Source organism: Takifugu rubripes, chromosome 14 (assembly GCF_901000725.2).
Source record: "Takifugu rubripes chromosome 14, fTakRub1.2, whole genome shotgun sequence".
Lineage (NCBI taxonomy): Eukaryota > Metazoa > Chordata > Actinopteri > Tetraodontiformes > Tetraodontidae > Takifugu > Takifugu rubripes.
This window is the reverse complement of record NC_042298.1, coordinates 13,339,274-13,361,360: the sequence shown is the minus strand read 5'-3', so window position 1 is coordinate 13,361,360 and position 22,087 is coordinate 13,339,274. Positions and strand designations below refer to the sequence as shown.

General features: G+C 42.7%; 1 protein-coding gene across 1 annotated transcript in view; it reads left to right on the top strand.

The window, feature by feature from the left end:
* Positions 1–8,335, top strand: part of pdgfc (platelet derived growth factor c) — a 31,855-nt gene extending 23,520 nt beyond the window's left edge. The window contains exons 6-9 of the mRNA XM_029847763.1: positions 1,407–1,587; positions 6,488–6,695; positions 6,782–7,002; positions 7,245–8,335. Of these exons, the coding sequence (XP_029703623.1) occupies positions 1,407–1,587; positions 6,488–6,695; positions 6,782–7,002; positions 7,245–7,358 (724 nt within the window). The 3' untranslated portion in view covers positions 7,359–8,335. The remainder of the gene's footprint in view (positions 1–1,406; positions 1,588–6,487; positions 6,696–6,781; positions 7,003–7,244) is intronic.
* Positions 8,336–22,087: the final 13,752 nt, after the last annotated feature.

The following is a 22,087-nucleotide window of genomic DNA, read 5'->3' as shown; positions in this document are numbered from 1 at the left end:
TCTATTAATATCTCACAAGCATCCAAGCTTTGTGATTAATAAACTCTTTTTTTTTTTAAATTTGCATTGTGTGGGTTTCTGACACAGCCGTAGATTCATTTGCTGGTTGTTTCCAGGAGTTTTTGCAGTTTAGTGTGTATGCAAAGAGGTTTGTAAATCCGAGAGTCTGCTGTTCATCATGTAACCCTGAACACATGGTGATGTGTAATGATCAGGACATCTTGCATTATAAATGAGCCAACTGTCAGAGCACTGCAGCTCTCCGAGAGCAGAACACTGGTGTGTCTCCTCTGACCTCCAGAAAAAAGCCACATTAATTGAATATTTTCCCCCAAAACAAGCTGCTTTGTTCCTCCAGTTTCAGAGTTTATTCAGTCGCCTCACATTTAATGTATACTTTGGCAAAAGGACTGTTTGTTTGGACCTTTTCCAGAGTGTCTGTACAGATGATGAACCTCCAGACTTTCCAAATGAAAGGCAGCAGTCGGTGCATCGGCAGACCCCCATCGCCCCCTTCAGTTTATCCAACTTTGCGGAACATCCATTTTCAACCCAAATCACGTCCGTCTCTGTTGTTTTGGGGCCAATGCAAATTGTAAAACGTGTCCTAAAACTCCAAACACCCAACCTGGCAGGACTGAGCGAGAGGTCGTCCCTGTTGACGCAAACTGCAGCATGATTCACTCTGAAATATGAATATAAATAATAAAGACCCAGGAGATCTTTTATACTGTGCTGAAGGGACAGTGGAGGTCTACAGCAGATGAGTCTACTGTATGCTTCTGCATTTCATTATAGTATATACTGTATATATATATGTACACTATATATATGTATAGAAGGCTGGTCTGCTACAGTGTGCAAACGTGAAATGCTTGTCTTTAGAATTAAAATGAGTTATTTGTTATTTGTTGTTTGTACTGCAAGGTGTATCCAACACACACACACACACACCAACATTAATGCAAATTTAATGATATGGAAAATTAGTTTTTATACAGCTGCAAATTTGGAAGGTAATGTAAAGAGTCATTAAGGTCTTGCACAGCCGTAGCCCACGTTCCCCTTCCGATTTAATTAAAACCTATAACTCATTGATGATGTGTGTAAGAGCTTTGTCAGTTCCTGCTAAACAGCGGCTGCTCGTGCTGCACCATCCTCCAACCTTTGAGATCTGACTCCTGTCATTTGACACATTTGGTTCAGTCAGTAAGATAATGATCATATCTAAAGCAAAAATGATTCTCTTATGCGGTTTAGATGTGGTCCCGAGGTGGAGCGGTCGCTGTTGCTGATGGCAACAGCGCAAAGAGGAAATACATGCGTTAACTACGAAGCTATGCAGGAAGTTCCGTTATAACACGTACTACGATCATAACAGACGTGTATCTGTTTCTGTCTACAAGGTACGACTTTGTGGAGGTGGAGGATCTGGCTGAGAAGACCATCCTGGGTCGCTGGTGTGGGTCTCAGCTGGTACCACCCGGTCAAACCTCCAAAGGCAGTCAGATCAGGATCCGCTTCGTCTCCGACGAGTACTTCCCCTCTAATCCGGGATTCTGCATCCGCTACTCTCTTCTTCCTTCGGTACGTAAATGATCAACAGTAAAAAATGCTGACAAGTTTGAAAAATCTGGCAATTCATCATCACATGAGTGGTTCTCCATGGGCACCAGAAAGAGTTTGGGCCCTCCAGTGATGGTGGAGAGCAGAAGCAGGCAGCCAGAACCAGACTGCAATTTTCCCACTTTCCCAGCCGTGTATTGTTTTCATTTCTGTATCATTAGCGGTTCAGTCCCGTATTATTGTTCCACCTGAACCTGCGCCTCATTTAGCGTGCTTTGCTGCTGCTGGGAGCGAGGTGGAGGAGATGGGTGGTTTCACGTTTGCTTAAAGGTTTTGACCCTGGGATCCTTTCAGGCTCCTGATATGAGAGTAGGAATTAGGAGAGAGATGCAGCTTTTATGTGGAAAATTGGCCCACTGATGTCTGTCTGCGTCCTTTACTGGGATTTTTCATTATGGTGCAGATCAAAAGTCCTCCGTCTTTATTGCAGAAACCCATAATGTTTCATTACCTACCTCCGACTGACATTTACTGTTTTCTTCTGTTGTCTGTGATATAGCAACGCTGACATCGCTCCCTGTGTCTTTGTTTCTGTCTTTGTTTGATCTCTGGCAGATATATGTCCGTATACGTCCAGTAAAATTTGATTTTGTACGACCGTCTCATTCAGTGCTTCAGTTGCCAGATGTGAGGCTTCGTACAGATGTATAGCGGCTAGCACGATAGCGTGCTCTCCTTTTCTCTGTGTTTTCTTTCCTCCCACAGTCAGACATGCAAATGAGGTTGAGCGGAGGCTGAAAATGTCCCCTCGGTGTGAGTGTGAGTTAATGGTGTGTGCCCTGTTATAGGCTGCTGATGTGGTCAGAGTGTGTTTCTGCCTCTTACAAAGACCACTGGGAGAGTCTGTGGCATCCCAGCGACCCTCATTAGAAAGAAGCCATGGTTAGGAGTGATGGATGGATAATTGAGATCATTTGTCCAAACCCACTGGATCAAGACTCTTCCTTATATCGCTTTAATTAATCTAAGCAGACACCAACAACAGAGTCTCTAAGACATTAAGAAAGGAAATGATTATCTCCATCAATCGCCTTCAATCCCATCTCCAAAACACTGATATTCTTCTATAATCCTGCTTGCATTTTTGGTGCAATTACTTTATGCTAATTTGTCTTGCAAACATCTGTCAAGACTTTTTCTTTTGGTTTAAATTGTGTTCATTTTTCTGCTCCAGTCATGTGACATTAGCTTTAGCAGCTTTCCCCTTCAGGTAGCTAACTAGCCAATCATCATATCACTTCATGTGTTCTGGTCGTGATTTGAAGTGAGTGGAATAATTCTACATCAGCAACAACAGCATCGATGGGTGTCAGATATATCAGTTTAGGACGACTAACTCTGACTCACGTTGCATTTGGACTTAATCTGTGAAATTAACACAGATTTTAGCCCCCAGTCTTCCCTGGCACAGCTGGAATTAAAAGAGAGAAACATGTGCAAAGTCTTTGTCTTTGCACATTTCTCTTCAGGCCCACAGACCACACACACACACAAAGAATCCCTCGCTACCTGCTGCCTTCACTGACAGAGGAGATCCCAGAAAAGACAACTGCCATGCTTCAACCTGTCATGTTTTCGGGCCTTGTTGACTTTTGTTGCATAAACAGTTCGCCTCCTCATCAATCACCCGAAAGCTGACAGGCACAAATGAGCAAACGACCTCACTGAAGGTTTGTGTACCGGTCATTAGAAACCGTCTTAGTCCTCAACTTGACCTGTCCTCCTCGACTTCACCGTTGTTGTCAGTACAATCTGCTGCGTGATGGACGTCCTCGTCCCCTATGAGCAGGAAACCATTACACTGCCGTTGTCCCGACCCCAAATATTCCCAATAAACTGTGATGCCGGTGCCATAAGAAGGCCCGTATTTCATCCAATGAAATTAAAGCCAATCAATACCAAAATCCGGTAACGCCCGTGTTGTTTGCAACAGCTTGCATATTCCGCATGAGTAAAATGAGACGTCCGACCACATCCGCGCCGATAAAGAGGCGAGACGAACTGCATGGTGAGCCGGCAGGAATTTATGCGCCACTGCTTGGTTTGTTTGGCAGTGTAAAAGCAAAATCAAATGTCTGCCACTAAATATATAATGGAGGAAGTGACTGTGCTTTTTCTTTCATATTCTGCCTCATAGGTGTGGAAACCATGAGGAGGGAGAGGAAGCTTTGGCCTCTTAATGTTCAGCGTGGCTTCCCTTTGAACTTTGTGCTGAGAAAGGAGGAGCAGGCTAGAACAGCGGCGCTCTGTTTCCTCTGCGGTTGGCCGGCAGCTACTGGAACCCCATGCCACGCAGGGGCCAGCACTTTAGTTTATATTTAAACAAGCAATAATTCCTCCCCACCACTTCTGTGGACTGGAGAGGTGGCGGGGGAAATAAGACCCCGTCTGTAATTCACAGGAAGGGATTTAAGGAAGAGCGAAAGGGCCGAGGGGAAGAGGTCGTTAAAACACGGGAGAGAGGGAGTCTGTTGAATGGAGCATGCGGGGTGTTGAATGGTGGGTTAACGGGGCAAACAAAACATACATCATTGTCTCTGTGAGGTCTTGATCCAGAAATGAACCCTGTTGCTCAGGACATAATGATAGCTCCAGCAGCTTTGTTTATTTAAATGAATTGAAGACATTTTTTTTTTTAAATAAAGGACATGAATAGAGGGAGGAAGAACAGAGAAAATGGAACGTAAAATCCTAGTCAAAGTGCAAAAAGCATGACGGGGAAACTCACGCTGCAGTTCTGTTTATACGTCAGCCTCAATTGCAGCGTGTGGTATCTAGCCAGGCGCTGCGTTCACACGCAACGGCTCTCGCTGCTCGCTGTCTTAAGACGCGGTCAGCAATGCCGTGTGAAGGGGAGGATGTTGTTTTAGCCCTACGCTATTTCAGCATTTTCATCTCAACATTGTCAAATGAACCTCTCATTACAGTGACTAGAAATAAGCCATGTGGTCGTCCTGCGCAGAGCAGAATGAGCTTGATATGAGGTGGGGAGGAAGTCTATTCATGTGCTGGAGCTCCGAGGGTTCTGCATTTTGCAGTGATAATGGCTATGTTAGAAGATGTCACAGTTTAATTATAATTATTATAGTTTGAATTGAAATGCTGACTGAGACAAAGGACTGAAAAAGTTTTGGAATTCTAAAGATGGTGGGAAAACTCCCGGTTAATATTGTCAGTGTTGAGAGTTGAAAATGAGGTATAAAAACAGCATCTGAGAGCCTGAAACTGTTCCAGATTAGTAAACTGTTTTAAATTGCGGACACGGCAGCGTGGCCTGTTAGAATACAGCGCTAACATGTGAAGTAGTTTCCCAGGTATTACCTTTGAAAATGGGGTCAGAAAATTGGAGGCGGGAGTGGTTAAGGGTACTTTTCTGTCATCTATCCATGAATGCGCTCTTTTCTCAATAGAAGCTTACTGCTAGCAAACATAATGGCTAGCACTTGGTTGAAAAGACCGATGACAAGATCCTAACATGAGCTAAATTGAATAATTTTTTATCTATTTTTTTTTTTTATTAAGAACCTGTTGAAAGTAAATTTAAGGCCCCTTACACAAATGCTGAGGGGCTTCATGTGCATTAAAATATGCCAGTTTTAGGATCAGCCCTCATCACACATCTGACACTGAAAGCAATCATTTTAAATGTAGAGATGGTCTGAAATAAATGAGTGGTGCATTTAGGTATTTTGATGGAAACATGCACATTTTTAGCTAATGTTAGCTTCCATATTGTAGCAATGTCCCTTGTGCTTGATAGATGGGCGGGACTTCCTGTCTGGCACTGGGCCTGCAGAGCTCCTCTAATGAGAAGAGCACAATCACAAGCTGTAGACTATGTAGAATGTGCAGCATGTGCACGGCTGTGTTTCAGTAGCCTGTGGTGCGACAATGAGAAACCACTGGCACCACCATTTAAAATCACCATATGAGCCCCTTTTGAGTGTGCAAAGAAAAAATACATTTATTCAGCCAGTAAAAATCTGTGCTTTAATGTAGCTTTTATTAATTTGCATATTGCTATTATTGATTTTTCCTGATGCTTCATTCTTACTTCTGAACATTGGCAATTCAATATACAGACTTTTTGAAATAAGGTTTTACTAGCCACTTAGCGGTTAGCATTTCACAAGTTCTTTAAATGCAGTGTGGATGACTTTTACCACAAGTCGTAAATCAGAAGCAAACCACAAACACTCTTGGCGTTAGCGCCATGAAATTTTACAAAAGGCAACAATTTCCTTCCGGCTTCTTTTCTAATTCGCGCTTATACGATTTGGGAAAACTGCTAGTGTTTCCAATCCTCCACGAGTCGCGCTTGTTTCTCCAAACGTCACAATATTGGCTTCCACCCGTCAGTCACACGAGTTCAGTGAAACTGCTGAGCTGACATGTTGGACAAATACGGCATCACAGGACTGGAGGGTTTAGCAGATGAGCCTCTCCTGTCTTTGGAAGACCCACAGATGAGGTATCAGTCAAATGTAGCCCGGAGGACTCTGAGACTAAAACAAACGATCCTGCCGTCTGCAGGAGCAAAGAAACCAAGGCTGTAATGCAAATCGTGGCTGACAGTGTAAAAATGAAGCCATTCTTTTTCATCTGCCTCCCAGTTGCCCATCGAACTGCTAGACACAATCATTACGACTGTGGCAGATATCAGATGCTGGCCATTATGGCGACGACCCTCTGACATCATTGGTTTTCACAGAGGACAGCAAACCAAGCAGGAACAACTATTCCCACTTTGTATGAATCCACATGGGAATTCTGGACACCAACGAATTAACTGTTACCTTCACAGCTGAAGACCAATAACGTTTCTTTCCCATCCGTCTCTCATCTGCTCATCATTCCACAGAGTGTATCGGAACCAGAGCTGCCTGCCGTTCTCCCTCCAGCTCTTCAGGGTATTGAGGAGTTGTCAGAAGCAGTGGACGGCCTGGGAACTGTGGAAGAGGTCATGAGATACCTTGAACCCGAGCGGTGGCAAGTGGATATGGAGGAGCTGTACAAGCCATCCTGGCACGTGTTGGGAAAGTCATTCATCCATAGTAAAAAAGCCAGAGGTAGGAATTTCACAATATCCCTCATCACAACTCTGTCGAGGTTGACAGGAAGTGTTCACGTGCATGCCCTCTCCGTGCCTTTTAAGGAGGAGCTGATCTTAATCTGCTAAGGGATGAAGTTCGACTGTACAGTTGCACGCCGCGCAACTTTTCCGTGTCTTTGCGCGAGGAGCTGCAAAAGACCGACGCCATTTTCTGGCCAAGCTGCCTCCTGGTGAAGCGCTGCGGCGGAAACTGCGCCTGCTGCTCCCACCGCTGCTACGACTGCCAGTGCGTCCCCGCCAGGGTCACAAAGAAATACCACGAGGTAAACGTTAGCACTCAGCGACTCGGCGGATGATGTTTCCGCTTTGCCTTCCCTTTTTTCCAATGCTCGGTCGGAACTTCTGCAATTTTGCTCATCCCATTACGCAACATCCCAATTTCAGGCGATGTGAAATGTAGAAGTAGAAGTCATCTGAGCTTGGAAATAGAGATGAAGAAATGCATTTAGATCAACAATCTGAGCGAGCGTGAGATAAAATGTTTGACGTCCAACCATGTTGACAGGTGCTACTGCTGAAATATCGAAATGGGGGCAAAGGCCTGCAGAAAACACTGACCGACGTGTCCTTAGAGCACCACGAAGAATGCGCCTGCGTGTGTAAAGATGACTGGGACTGACCTCCGACAGGTGTAGTGGTTGCCGCCAGAAACACACGGGATGTTAACACTGAACCTCTGCCTCTGTATCTCACCCACTTCCACTGGAAGCTAACGGGATCCCCCCCCCCTCCTTCTTTACCCTGCTGTCCTTCGTCTAACTGGATTAAGCAGAAGCGACTGGAATCTCGTGAATCTGATCGGATCCGACTGCTGTGGAATACCAATAGTGTTGCTCTGAGCGCCTTTCTTTTTTAAAGACGGGCAAAAAAGAAAAACACTGGAGCAGATTTTGATGATTATCTTTGTGCTCTGAAGACTATATTGTTCTGCTCCTCTGAGTTAAGAACACTGAGGTATTTTTGGCTCTTTTTCCTGAGGCCTTTTTTAAAGTTCTGCCAGCATGGGCTGGAACTGTCATGGAAAATGGAGGCTTCTTTGTTCAAAGGTTTTGGTTTTTCCATGCATATATATATATATGTTATATATATGTTTGCAAGTGAGCTGGCTGCAGCTGCCTGACTCCCCTCACTCCCACGTTAATACCATCAAGCCTCCGTTCGCCTCCCACCTCATCTACCAAGTGAAATGCAGCTACGACAATCTTAAAATGCTTTGCTTATTAAACTGTATTTACATTTACATTTATTTTCTTCACATATGTGCATTTTTTTTTCTACCAAAAATTCTCCAAATAAAAGTTGCACAGTTGATGATTGCTTTTTTTCCCTCCATTCTACCTATCTGTGCTTTGGAAATCCTGGTTACGTTTAAAATGCCCATGGGAAATATTTATTTGTTCACTAAAAGGGAAAGTCGAGGGCATCATTTTGAATGGTACAGGTGTACAACAGAATTAACCACCAGTTTTCTTTGTTTTTGTAATTTTACGATGTCATCGTGACTTTTTTTTCGCCTTTATGCCATTATTTATCTCTTCTTTTGCAATAATTGTGTATTTGTGTTCTGGACATCCCAAATAAATTCTTTGATTTCTACTTGGAGCCATTGTTCTTGAGTGACGAACTGAACGGCAGCATGGAGCGATTAGGGAAAAAATGCTAAAATCAAGTTAGAGTCATATTAGTAAGCACTGACACGCTTGAGCCTAAAGTTGGAGTAACCAAACACTAAACCTTGACTTTCCACAGGATTCCCATGAGACGCCGAGCAGGCTTCTTCATTCCTCCCTCAGTCATCAGGTCACTCAGGAGGAGCTTCTCATTTGTCCATCTCACGCTGCCGTCACAGCCAATTATTCGGATCTAAAGTGCGCCCTGGCAGCCATCGGTGGCGACGCCAGATGCTCCTGCATAAACCTGCTGCCTCCCGCTGTGGTTTCATAATATTAAACAGACTGCTTCCTTTAGTGGGTGTGGAGGAAAGAAAAAACTTACTGTACTGGCACAAGATGTGACACCAGTTGGTCCGCTGTGTTTGTATAAGCATGTGCCCTCGGTATGTGGACGCGTCCACCCTCCTCCAGAACCATGAAGCCAGAGGAGCCTCAGTTTGGCCGGACCACAGCAGCACCGTCCAGGTTTCATGTCTTTTCTTCCTCTGGGTCAGTCATTTGGCTGAGGTAAACGCTCTTTTGAAGACCCCGGACACCACAAGTGTGATCAGCTAAGATATTAAACCGTCTTTTAGGGTTTGATTCCGAAAGAACTGGGGTCAATCTCACGTCCCCTTTAGCCTCCCCTGTAATCCTCTCTGGGACAGCGACAGCACTGCACTAAAATCTCCACCATTTTGTCAGGTTTTGACAGCGGAGGAGTTTGCAGATTAATGCATGTTTAAGGGATTAAAGGCTCCTACTCACGGCTTTAGCTTTGAATCGGTGCTTCCCGCTCCCAAGCTCAGCTAACTGGCTGGTTAAGATTGAGAGAATAATAAATCATCCTCAGTGTAATTGCACTGAATCATAAAAGCACGAGCTGATTTATGATAGCAAGCTGGCAAACACACGTCTCCATCATTGGATTAAAGCTTTTATGAAGTTCTGTGTGTTTTATTTCTTTGGTGATTTATGTATTCTGAGACAACACAGTCCGTCCTCTGAAAATTATCTCACTGCTCCCAAATCTCAACCACTACAGCTGAAGTTTTGACTTGGCTGCCTGTTGCGCTGGTTACAGCTTAAAACAAGTGCTAAAAAGGCTTCTATTTAACCACGTTTATTCTGTAAAAGAAAATACGCATGCTAGTTTCTTCACAACACATTTACGAGCGCTGATCTCCTACAAATGACTATCGAAATCAATTTACAGCCTTTAAATTGATCACAACTCTAAGAATTTCCAGATTGTTGTTAGTCTTTGGGGACAAACTCGTGGGGAAAAGATTCCTTTTCCCCTCCAGATGACATATCAACCTTCTCTGATTGTGGATGGAAAGACCAAATTGATGTTATGTTTCGATAATTATAAGGCACCGGTGGTGGTTTGGGGAGAACTGGCTGCTCCTGGGAATGTCTGGTTCACTACTTTAGTGTGGCATTAATCATGCCCCAGGAAATCACTTGCAGCTAACAGTAAAGAGCCATGGTATATTTATATATATAGTATAGATTGAGTCATTTTGAGTCTCAGTTCAGCCCTCATCCCCTCATTACATATATGGTTTAACCACTTCACTTTACCACAACAAGATGGAAAAGGCTTTTTATTTCTTTAACATTTGCTCAGTAATATGGTAGACATTATACATCCCAGTCTAAATAAAATATTTCAGTCTGCTGTATATTCTATGGTGGCTAAGAGGTCTGTATGTAAACACAGTGGTCGAAAATATGTCACCGTTGTAGCGTTATAGCGCCAAGGATGTGGGCCTGATGGGCTTTGACAGGTTTCCCAGAACATTTTCACTCCTGCTGCCTGAAAGAAAAATTTATTGTAAATACAGAGCAAGGTCAAAGGTCAGTGGTTCCTTTGTCATCAAAGTTTAAGATCAATGCTTCTTCATAAGCCTGTGGGAACATTATATATAATATTCTGTGTTGATTTCAGCCCTGATCTGAAAGAGGCAACAGAAGAAGATGAATCCAGCTTAGGCCAGTACACATTTCTGCATGTAGGCCTGCAATTAGTGCCAATTTTTCTGATTCTGATTGATATTTGGAAGAGAAGTTTGGAGCTATTCTATATTCCTTCACCCCGATCATCATATTATGTCACAGCCAAGTGTGGAAGATCCAGATAGCTTTTTAAATGTTGCTGGGCTCGCACTAAGCCTCCCTTTCAATCAACCATCCCCACTAGATGTGATCCTGGCAAAAGTGTTTACTCTTCTTGCACAATACAGCAGAACAGAAACATTGTGGTCGGGTTTCGCTGAGCCCTTCGAAGGAGCGGATGGGGGTAAAAGAACAATGATCCATGATGAATCCATGAACACAGTCATTTAGTCCTGCTCCATTTCCCTTATGGGTGGCGGGGAGCTTCAAACATGTTTCAAGTTGTACTGATGGGTCTGAGGAGTAAATCTATCAATTTTCCCTTCTGGCTGAACTGCACCCATTAACAATTGGATGCTTTTTATGTAAATACACATTCATTTTTCCTTATGTAACTGCTCCCTATGTGTTTCAAACACACATGCAATGCTCACCTTCGTCGACCAGTCTGGACTTGCCCCATTGCCTCACTTCAGCTCACCAACAGAAATGGGACGAATCGAGCGGTTTGTGCGTCCTGTTTTCATTTAAAGCCCCTCTTTGAAAACAGGGTCACAGACCGCATGTGAGGCGAAACACAGGTCCCAGTCAGGAGCCCTCTAAATGTCCCATTCATGCCGAGGAACTGCTGAACCAGTCCTTAAAAATCCGCTCCACTGATGTGGTTGCTGCGTAAAAAAAACACAACGGACGAGGTCGTTTTACGTTCGAGCAGTGAAGGTGTACAAATTTAGGAAACCGGCCGGGCTTGATGACATGCGGCGTCCTCTTTCCCGCAGACTTTCCAGTCACTTGTGGAAAATCTCAACACAGCATCACTCAGACTCATGCAAGTTTCCAGTCGGTGCATTCACTGCCTCTAGCTGGAGCGCAGCACTAATTTGAAGCAAATGCTTGTCTTTGCTGGCGCTGCACGGGGGGCTTTATCTGAAGGCAGCCTTGAAATACCAACAAAAAAAAAAGGTTTTGAATAAGTCAACCTGGCCGTGTTCCCCCCCCCCCCCCTCTGTTAACAGCCTGGACAAGAATTTCAAATTAAACCCCGAGTGAAGCTAAAATAAACAACCTCATCACAAAACCTTGTAAACATAGACTCAACCTTCTCCTTTTAGGGAAGCGAGACCAATGTTTGAACATGCCGCTATTTGTGAAACATAATGACGGGCAGCAGGGAGGCTGAAGACAAACCAAAAGAAGCAAATTGCTTCAACATTTAGGACCAATTTCTCTTTTATGGGAAGATGTTTATATTAAAAGATCTGCTCTGTAAGTTCTGCAGCGGCCTTTTTAAAAGTCTCTTTCTCAACTTTGATCACCAGCAGGGCAACTGGGGGTAGTTCCTGGGGGAATTGGGGGGCGGGGGACAGGCTGACAGACGCTGCAGGTGTTAGTACACAGCTCAGCTGATTCAAAGGCTGGGGTAGTTTCTGGGAGTTTATCTCACCCTCATTTATATTAATGTAGCAGAAAAGTTTATTTTGAAAGCAGCTCTGTAATCAAGCTCTGGTCACTGAAGACGTCCATTACCTGGTTTATGTTACCAGTACTGGGAAATGATGTCATTGCTTCTAAAATGCAGGCAACTGCCTCGATGGATCTCATAAACATGTATGCAGATATGGCCCTTTGGGCCAAAACCTTAAATATCCAACTACAGCCATAACGCGCTGCAGGAACCAAAATAGATTTGAATCCATCAGGTTTGGCAGATCAATCCCAGCTCCCCAAACTTTTTCGTCAAACTTTAAGCTAAATTTGCATATTCGGAACACTGTACAATGCAAACGTGCGACCTAAGATGAAGGATTTCTTGCCTTCTGCACTGTCTGGCAGCGAGAGCGCTTCTTTTTCTCTGCAGCAACAGTTCAGTTCTTCTTCATAAAAGAAAAAGCCTTTGAAGTTCAACTCAGATAAGATCAGACATTCTAATATAAACTTTCACAGATTTATTAAATGCACAGAGTATTAAAAAACATATCCAGTGACTCTTTGTCTGAGAAGGGATCAAAGCCTGGAAAGACCCTCAGGTATTGCGTAAATCATTAAAAAAAATATGAAAGATCTTGCATCAGTGTCGTGCCTCTGTTTCACCCAAACTTCCCTCAGCACTGCCAGTAAAACTGAGGTGAATCAATCCCACAAACACAAACAACCGGGTCGAGGTCAAGGATGTCTCTATGGCAACGTCACGTTTTTGCCATCGTTATCCTCTGAGTCGTCTCACGGTCGATCAAAAACAACCTTTTGAGGATGAAAAGGGAAAAGAAACACTTTCAGCTCCCAGCTGACAAATAAATTGTAAAGATTCTTTAATGGGTTGAAAAAATTTGACTTTGGCATTGACGAAGCCTGTAAATGGAGTCTTGGTCTCTTGCGCTGACTGAAGAAACAAGTCCTGACAAGTCCTCCTGTGATTCCTGTCCAGCTTGTGCACAACCTTGCGTGAAGTTGACGGGGTGTAGAAATTGTTTTCTTTCGAAAGCAGAGTGCCAAGTAGCGACAGCCTAAATGAGGCTGTTTTTATTGGCTCCTTAGCGCTCGGCTCGCTTAGAATTTAGCTCCAGCAGGCGCAGCCAGGAGAGCTGTAAACAGCTTCTGGGGTCCTCATGTTGCTATCAACTTCAATGTTGAAGGAATGATAAAGGCTGTGGCCCCACATGTGGTGTTTCTGGGTTTTTTTTTTACAACAATTCATGGTGCATGAGGTGTTACTAACTCATACCACTGGGTCCCAGTAAAAGCTCAGCTCAGAAAGACTGTGGCAAAAGTGATGTGACTTCGCAGGCCAAAATGCATCTATCACATTTACAGGACAATGTCATATTTAAAGAGGAAATAACTTCAGGGTCGTGTCATTCAGACGCATTTGCTTAATGGGGAAGAGATGAGAGATTCACACCTGCTGCAAATGTCTGATATAATCCTGATCTGTCACTTTTTGCACAAATAAACCCCCAACAAGAGCTCAAGAAATTAGAAACAAACAATAAAGATGAAATACAACAAAAACTACCGCTACTCTTGTATGAATGCGCTCAGCCCTTCTGAGTGATAATGAGATTATAAATGGGAACCATTATTTACCAGACGATACATTTCGGAACCAAATAATTTTACTGGGACCTCTTAAATTTGCATGACGTCAGCATTTTATTTACTACATTTGTGTGTGTGTTTGTGAACCTACATTTGCCACCTTCTAAAGGAGACAGTTTGTGCTCTACAAAGCTGAACATGACATATTTCGCAAGCGCAGGCTACCAAAGGTAACACCATACGCTCTTCCACATGTGTTGATGGTTCCTCATGTCATTAATGACCATTAAAATGCAGCATATGCACCAGACTTCAGTTCGATCTGTATTATTTGCAGTTTGCGTTTGGCACTGGAGCAGTTTGTGCCCTGGGGATGCCAAATGGCATCAGCCCGAGCCAAGAAAGGGATGAAGCAAGGCAGCAGCCCGCGGTGTTCAGTGATCACAGACGGTAGACTCTGCCGGGGAATCTGGGAAAATCCGTAGGTGGAAACACTTTCTGACTTGCTCGGCAGCGCGGAGCTCGAACTCGCCTGGGCTGCAAACCTCTGCGGTGCGTTTTCATTTAGATCAAAGGGCCCAACCCCAATTCCAAGCATGCAAACATGGTGAAACATCTGCAGCAGAATCCGTGAAATTTCCCCCGAGGATTTTCCAAGTGGACATATTAAAACAAACCCTTCCCTGCGTTTGGCCACACCCCTGACTGCTGGAGCTCTGACCATTCTGTGTGCACATGTGTCCCGTGTTGAGAACCAAATAACACTGGATTATTAAGTTTGGAAAAACTGAACCAAATTACAACAGACGTGTGAGAGCACGGGCCATTAATATGCTGCACCCCTGTCAGGTTAATGAACACAGCACACTTTAATTCCCTTATTCTGGCATTTCAAACCTCACTTTTGATCTGATCTAGTTGCAACTGGCAGCAAAGGTGTCCTTCAGTTTTCCAGCCGGTGGGAATGATGTGAAATCGGCCTTAATCTGCCCATTCAGCACTAGATAGAATCTGAGGACCAAAAGTTTTCAATCAGAAAATGTATTTTTATTTGGTTTTTTTTACTAAGGAATATATTGAATCAGAAATATGCTGAACAAACCACTCAGGGTGAACTATCAGGTACCTGTGAAACTTGTAAGAAATCCGGATGTGTGCTCACTCCAACACAGGTCTGATTTACTTTTTGACCAACCTTCAAAATTTTAAGAGCTCTTTAGTGATCCCAGATGGTAGAAATTCAGCTTGTGCTTAGTTTAAATCTGCAATCAATAAATTTCTGTTTTTTTTTTTTTATAGCAGATACTGAAACAGCATGTTAGAGTGACGGCTGGATACGAACTCAGCAGGAACAAAAATCACTTGCTAATTTTAAAAAAAAGGGTCCTGATCTGAGCCTCACCAGGCACCATTGTGTGCTCCTGCAACTGGTCATCCAAACCTTCCACCATGTTGGGTTTTAACAACAATCCATGCAACCCTTATCTAATGTTTAATGTGAGTCTTTCCCAACAGCAGGGTCTCTGTTTTATTAGAACTTTTGAGAACTGACATCCAAGAACAAATACAGCCAATTAGAACATGCTGCTCTGAAGCATTTCTCTTTTATTGTCTTCATGTTGTTTCTCGCTGACATCTGCAGACCTTAGCTTTGAAATATTTGTATAAAATGACCTCAGTTATTCCTGGCTTTATCTTTTGATCCTCCTGTCTTTCACGGTGGGGGTCAGGGCTGTTTCTCCTCCATACATGGACAAGTGACTTGTTCCCTTTCCAAAACAAACTGGGTCGGACTTTACATCACATAACAGGTTTTACAAGAGCACTCCTGTCAGGATATGAGATCATAAAATCAGGGGGCGCAGTTATGTTTGGCCCACGCTCGACAGGTTAGCTTGTGAGTTTCACGCACAAAACTTTAAAAGTGCAGTTGTGTGGTTTTTTTTTATAGCGGAATAAAATATGTGACAACATTCAGGGGGTATTTTTTTCACAGTAAATAGTGTTGGGATGGTTTAAAACTAGGGCCAAACTGTTCAACTACTGTCAATAAACTATCAAATATTCATATTGTGTCAATGCATGAGCCATATGAGGACATGCAGTGTCATGTTCTATAAAGAAACCTTTGTGGTAGAAGACAGTATTCATACTTGAGAGTGAAATGTAGTTGCTGAATAGTTTATACATCAGACACAAAACATCTTTTGTAATTAAATTTAAAAGCCTTGTTGGGCAGGGAGCCATCAATTTTTGATCCATGCCTCTTGAATGCGAGTGCATTTGCCACTACGGGCAACTGGTTAGGAAACTGTCTATTTCAAACTGTTTCTTAAGGCCGCAAATTAGTTTGTTCCCAGTTTGTGGATTACGGATTGTCGCAGTTTGTCTTTTTTTTGGTGTGAGGCCGTCGCTCATGAGTAACGGCGCTTTACATTAAGCTGTGTTGTACTGGGAGAAAAAGCCTCGTTACATATTTTAGGTGTCGTTGCAGGTATTCTGTCTTTTATGTGAAGAATTCCTCCCACTGCTTTGCCTTCTCTGTCTTACCTTATATAACCCGGTTTTCTCAGTGGGTTGCATATAAAACTGTACTGGATCTCCTTCCTTGGAGCCAATGGCTGAAATAAACTGTTACTTTTGAAACAATTTTAGTCTTTATTTCGTATTATAGCATCAAATCTATGAATTAAAGCAAAACCCCCTTGAAAACATACGCGAGAACCATTAAAGATGCATCTGATCTAAATGACAGGAGTTTCTGACTTCCACCGTTAGGGGGCAGTCAAGATGCGCAGCTTTTTCTGAGCTCTGTCATCATTAAATTTCGTCTGCGCCCATCTTTCTGTGCAGTTATATAACTGTCCCTGCTCTCTCCCAGCTCAGCCTCCCCGTCTGTCTGTTTCTAATTTTTTTCCATTTTATTTTCATCATTCACTTCACTCATTTTTTGCTCTTTCAAGCAACAAAATTACAGGCTAGACTTTGCATTTTCATTCATTTTTCTAAATGAATTTCACAGCTGGTAGCAGATACAACATAGTGTATAGTCTACTAAAACTTTGTTTCATATATTCATTTCATCGAATGTTTTTATTGGATGAAATAGTCTAGTAAGGAAAAAATCCAAAGATTCTGTGTCTACAGTTAATTAAACTTCTTATATTTCTAATTATTCTGATTTATAACTCTACAAACGTCAAATTATGTGAAAGTTATTTAAGATTGGGATACAATCTTAGGCATCATTAATACTTCCAGATAATACAAAAAGATCATTTGAGGCCCACTAAAGTAGGGCAGAGTCAGGATAACACATTTAGCAAACAAATATTCAGTTCACAAGTTCTGAAAGAACTACTTAACCATGCAAAGGTGATATGGACGCTTTGTGTATAGATACATCACTGAAATAAAAACAGAAGAGATGGGAAAGTGCAGCATGTTCGACAAAGATGAAGTTCTCCCATCTGTGTTGGTAGCAGGAGTCCCACTGTGAGAAGCATCTGTGTGGGACAAAGCCCATTACAGAGCTGTTACACGGCCATTACCGCAGGAGGAGGACCGCAAGTGGCCAATTAGATAATTAAGGCTTCCATTTTCTGTGTGTCTGCTTCGGTGTTGCTGCTGTAGCGCAGGACAGAAATCTGAAGCACCAAAACCACCTTTGCTAACTGCCCAGCTGGAAGCACAAGAGAGGCGCAGGAGGAGTGGGGATGTCGTTTGTCATTGTCGGCACACCGCAGTCCGTGTTTACTCTCTTAACCTTAGACCGCACTACTGTGTACTGAAGAGGATAATTATGCCTGCGTGCATCTGGACTGCAGCATAAACTGGCCATTTCTGGAAGTAACTTGCAATTTCTCTTAATTTCAAGCGCAGTCGTTTACTGGTTTATTTTCGCTTTTTGTAATTTAAAAGTGCTGCGTGTTCAACTTGTGTTCTAGTGGGATCTAGAGTCAACAGAAACCTGTGTGTGGGGTACAGCTCTACACACTGCAACCGGCACCATCTGAGAAATCTTAAAACAATCAGCAGAAAGAAAACATCCCTGATTTGGTGGGAAATGTATTTAATAACACAGCTGTCAACTTATGAAAGTCCTGATATCCAAAAGTACCAATATTTAATATTTCCAGGTCTCATGGACAAAAAAGCATGTGCAAATGTTCCATCCATCAATCATCATCCACTTTATCAGTGAGCAGGGTTGCGGGGGCGCAGGAGCCTCTCCCAGCTCCCGTCGGCTGCTGAGAGGCTGGGTCCAACCTCAACAAGTCACCAGCTCATCACAGCACCAACATGTAGAAACAAACAACCACTCACACTCACATTCATGCCGAAGGTCAATGCGGAGTCACCGACTGCCTGCCTCTGGATACCAGAACCCACGCAGACATGGGCAGAACGTGCAAACTCTGCACAGAAAGGTCTCTGACCAGCGGGATTCGAACCCTAACCTTCTTACCGTGAAAGTGTGATGCTAACCCACCATTGTGCCTGAAAATGATCCATGGCTGGATATATTTTTCATGTTTCATGTTGTGTAGACATGCTTTTGATTCCACAATCAAACTATTCAATTCTGTCCAATAAAGGATAAAAAGGAAAGGTTTCCCTCTGACGGTGGTATATAGCAGCTTTTAGGAGTTTGATGAAGTGCTTCTTTTGTGACTTTTACACTGGGAATCCAGTCGATGCTTAACACAAAGGTCAACGTCACCTTCAGGTGCTGTAACTCAATATAATGACAGTTTAATGTTTTCACGTCACTTCAAATATGAAAATGTGGCAACAACTAACAAGTGCACAAAAAAGCTGATAGGCAGGTGTTTATTTATCTCTCCCAGTGTTAATAAAAAGTATGAAAAGCTTTGACAACTGAAAGGGCCAATTAAAAGTCACTGAACACTCCAGCTCTCCTGTGTGGTGACAGAAGGGCCTGTATCAAAGAGAACAGAAGAATTTTCCTCCCAATCTGGACCCCTTTTCACGCTCAGCAATGAATAATAGAACTGACTTGCAGATTGTGGAAGCTGGGAACAATGCAGGCCCCATCCCAAGAAAAAAATCAAGCTCTCACATCAAAGGAGTAGCCACCAAATGCTGTGTGGCAGGAAAAGTAATGATAGTATGCTCGAACCGAGTGTGTGTGGGTGTGTTCTGAAATAGCAAATGGTGGCTGTGCCTGCTAAAGCGCCAGAGTCACAAGTGATTTCATCCTGTTGCTGTCACTGCTCCCTCCAATAAAACATCCAGGAGGTTTAGACTGACAATATTCACCCACATATCAGGAGAATGGAGGCAGAGAATGGGAGGACTGGTGAAGAAACATTGGTAAATTAACACTAGAAATGTCCTGCATTCTAATGAAGATACAAAATAAAAAATGTGGCCCAAAATGGCACATTTTGCTCATCAGGGTCCCAGTTACACAACTAGACTATCTTGACAAACGAGATATCAAGACAGCGATTGCAACAAATGCTCTGGAAGAATTCCTCTTTACCTGCTCTCCAGCTTTAATTTTAAAGTTGGAGTTTATTAACACAAACACACAACCCTAACAAGAAGAGGAAGAGCTTCCTACACACCCTAATGCAGCTACGTACACTTCTATTTGTGCGGATCGGAGAATCAGGCCATGACTGCTTATTTTATTTAATATCATGTTTTAACATGACTGGACAGATGCGTCATTTCCATTATTTCACAAATGTTCGCTCACGTGTGCAGAACAACGTCGCGCACACCGAAATGGCAAAGGATGGATTCATGTTACCATTATTGCTCGAGTAAGTAGCAACTGAACCGATCAGAGGGTAAAAAGGATGATATGAATGTCTAATGATACCATGTGGAAGTTGACTGACTTTTGAAATCTGCGTTGAGCCTACATGATGTCAAACTCCGCCCAAAAACGGAATCATTAAATTAAATGAGCCTTTTTATCTCGGTCCCCACTCACATTCCTGCCTGTTCTTCGTTGCCATTAATTATCAATCCCCAAAGGCTTATTGTTCTTTCTTCATCTGCCCTTTAGCTCTGGCTGGATAATGAAGTCATGCAAAAAGCTCATTCAGATGGGCCCAAGTAAGGTGAAGCTATGGTTGAGAGCATGGAAATGGGCTGGATTCCATCGGACCAATGCCCTTCTACGTTTCTACCTTTCTAAATTAAAGATTACACACTTGATTTAAAAATGTATATCAATACAAACTGAATAAATCAGCATCTCTTTTAAGAACAGGTTCATTTGAATATCTGAATTTTGAGCAAAGCTTTGAATGTGGCTTCTAGACTTCCAAACTTTTTGATTCCAAGATAAGGAAAAAAACGGGGAATAAGAGGTTTTACTACGCTTTTGTGTTAATTAACTTCTCTTTCTCTCTTTTCCATCTTTGTAAGGCTGTAGGTAAAAACGCACCACTGTTGTTCACAGACTCCAAGAGCGAAACCATGAGTTATAAGAAGACGTCATGAGACCTGGAGCTGAAGAGGTTTTCAGCATGTGGCCACCATGTGACCCTCTCTGTAAGAAAAGGTCTTCAGCCATCTGTCCATAAATCTGAGTCTGATCTCCATCCAAGGAACACAAATCAGTCAGACATCATTCATATTCCTGTGACTCCCTGAGATGTCTCCTGCTGTGCAGCGCTAGAATTTTCAGATACTTCCTCCGTGATGACCAAATAACAGAGTGGAGTCGTTTTGTTAAACAGTTATTAAATAAATGATTGCACAAGCTGAAAGTTAAGGAACTTCATTATGAATTTAGATTAAAGAAACAAGAAAACTGAGAAAGAAAACAGAAGGACCAATAATGAGACGGTGCGGCGTGCTTTAGTAGAATTCCAGCTTAATTTTGGTCCAGAAACCTACATCATTGAAGTCCAGTCAAAGCCTAGTCAAGAGGGAATAATATCTTTAATATTCAAATGTTCCATCTCTGTATATTTCTTTTGAGGGATGTAGTTGACTCAGATAATAGTTCCTTTCTTTCTTCTTTGGACACTGTAATACATGACGATGCTGGGGTCCAGTTTTACGCCCCTCCCCCTCCAGGACCACTGTTCTGGTGTTTGGCTGGTTTGACTGGGTGCTTTAAAGGCACTTTGACAGCACCAGTGCCTCATTTATACCCACACAAACCCAGTTGTATAGAAGCTGAAATACCAGGTTTTGGTTCCATGTCGATATGATGGTGTGTTGCTCGAGCTTAAGTGCAGCCTGGTTAGTGTGGGGAATAAACCGGTTGTTGAGGTAGGAAACATTGCCACCTCCTGCAGAGAAGAATTATTTCAGCCTCGAGGATGTTTTCTTCTGGTGTTTTCTCTATTTAATGCATGAATCCACTAGCTAACAGCAGATTACTCTGGTGTTATATGTTGCTACATTAACATGCCTCTGTGCAGCTGCCTCCTTGACCTTGTGACTCCATTTTTGTTGTCTCATTTGTTACACAGACGGAGGTTGGTTGAGTCTGAGGGTCTTGCTAACGCCCAGGAGGGCTTCACATCTGGAAGCTGTCTGCCAGATGTGGATTGATCTGTCAAATTAGACTGTGAACCCAAGGAAAACAAAGCAATAATTTATTGAGGGAATTCTGGAGAATAATTATGTTGTATGGGGAGCATCATCAGTGTGAAGATGGCAGGATAAATGGAGGATGTGGAGCCTTTCGGGAGGATTTCAATGTTTTTAGGAAATGAATGCAGAAACAATGAAAAACAGTTGGAGGGTTTCAAGTGAGATCCTTTCAAAGTTGCAATATTAGCAGTTTTTAGTTCCTGTCGAGCGTTCGGAGACAGAAATCTGACCCTGCCGCTGCAAATTCTTTCGAAATCCTTGTTGCATAGCAACGTATCTCTGCAGTTAAGCCTCTCACTCCCAAGGAAACACGCTTTATATTTGCTTTAAAGATATTTATGATAAACCTTTAAGAGAAAAACAGAAATACTACCATGTTTGAATAGTGTGGGGCTGATTTCTTTTTTAGCAGCTATTGGAACTACTGTACAGGCATGCTTAAAAAACTAAATCTTTGTGAATTGTGTCTGTTTATTTAGAAAATTACACTTACTTCTCTTAATGTGAGGTAATTGCTCCAACTGTGATCATATGACTTGATCTATTTACATGAAGCAAGCATTATAAACAGGAAGAAGATGATTCAAATGAACTGCACCATCTAGTTGATTGCATTGTCTCACATTCCTGCAGCTGCATATACGAAGATGCAGAGTCCTCATTAAGCAAACATCATTTTCCACTTCAGACTTCATCAAAATTTCATTTTAATTGGCAGCAAAACAGATGTGCACTTTATGAACTTGATTTCACTTGTGATTTCATGTCCTGTGACACGTAGCACAAACATACACACTAATTGGACACCGTGTGTAGTGTTTTTATTCCTCTAAAAACATTGTAGACTATTCAAAACTGAGGTAACCATGTATTTATGCAAGTCTATGTGCTGTTTTTCCCATAGCAGAGTCCTTTGCATTATGTTATTTATCTCAAGGCCAAAATGATC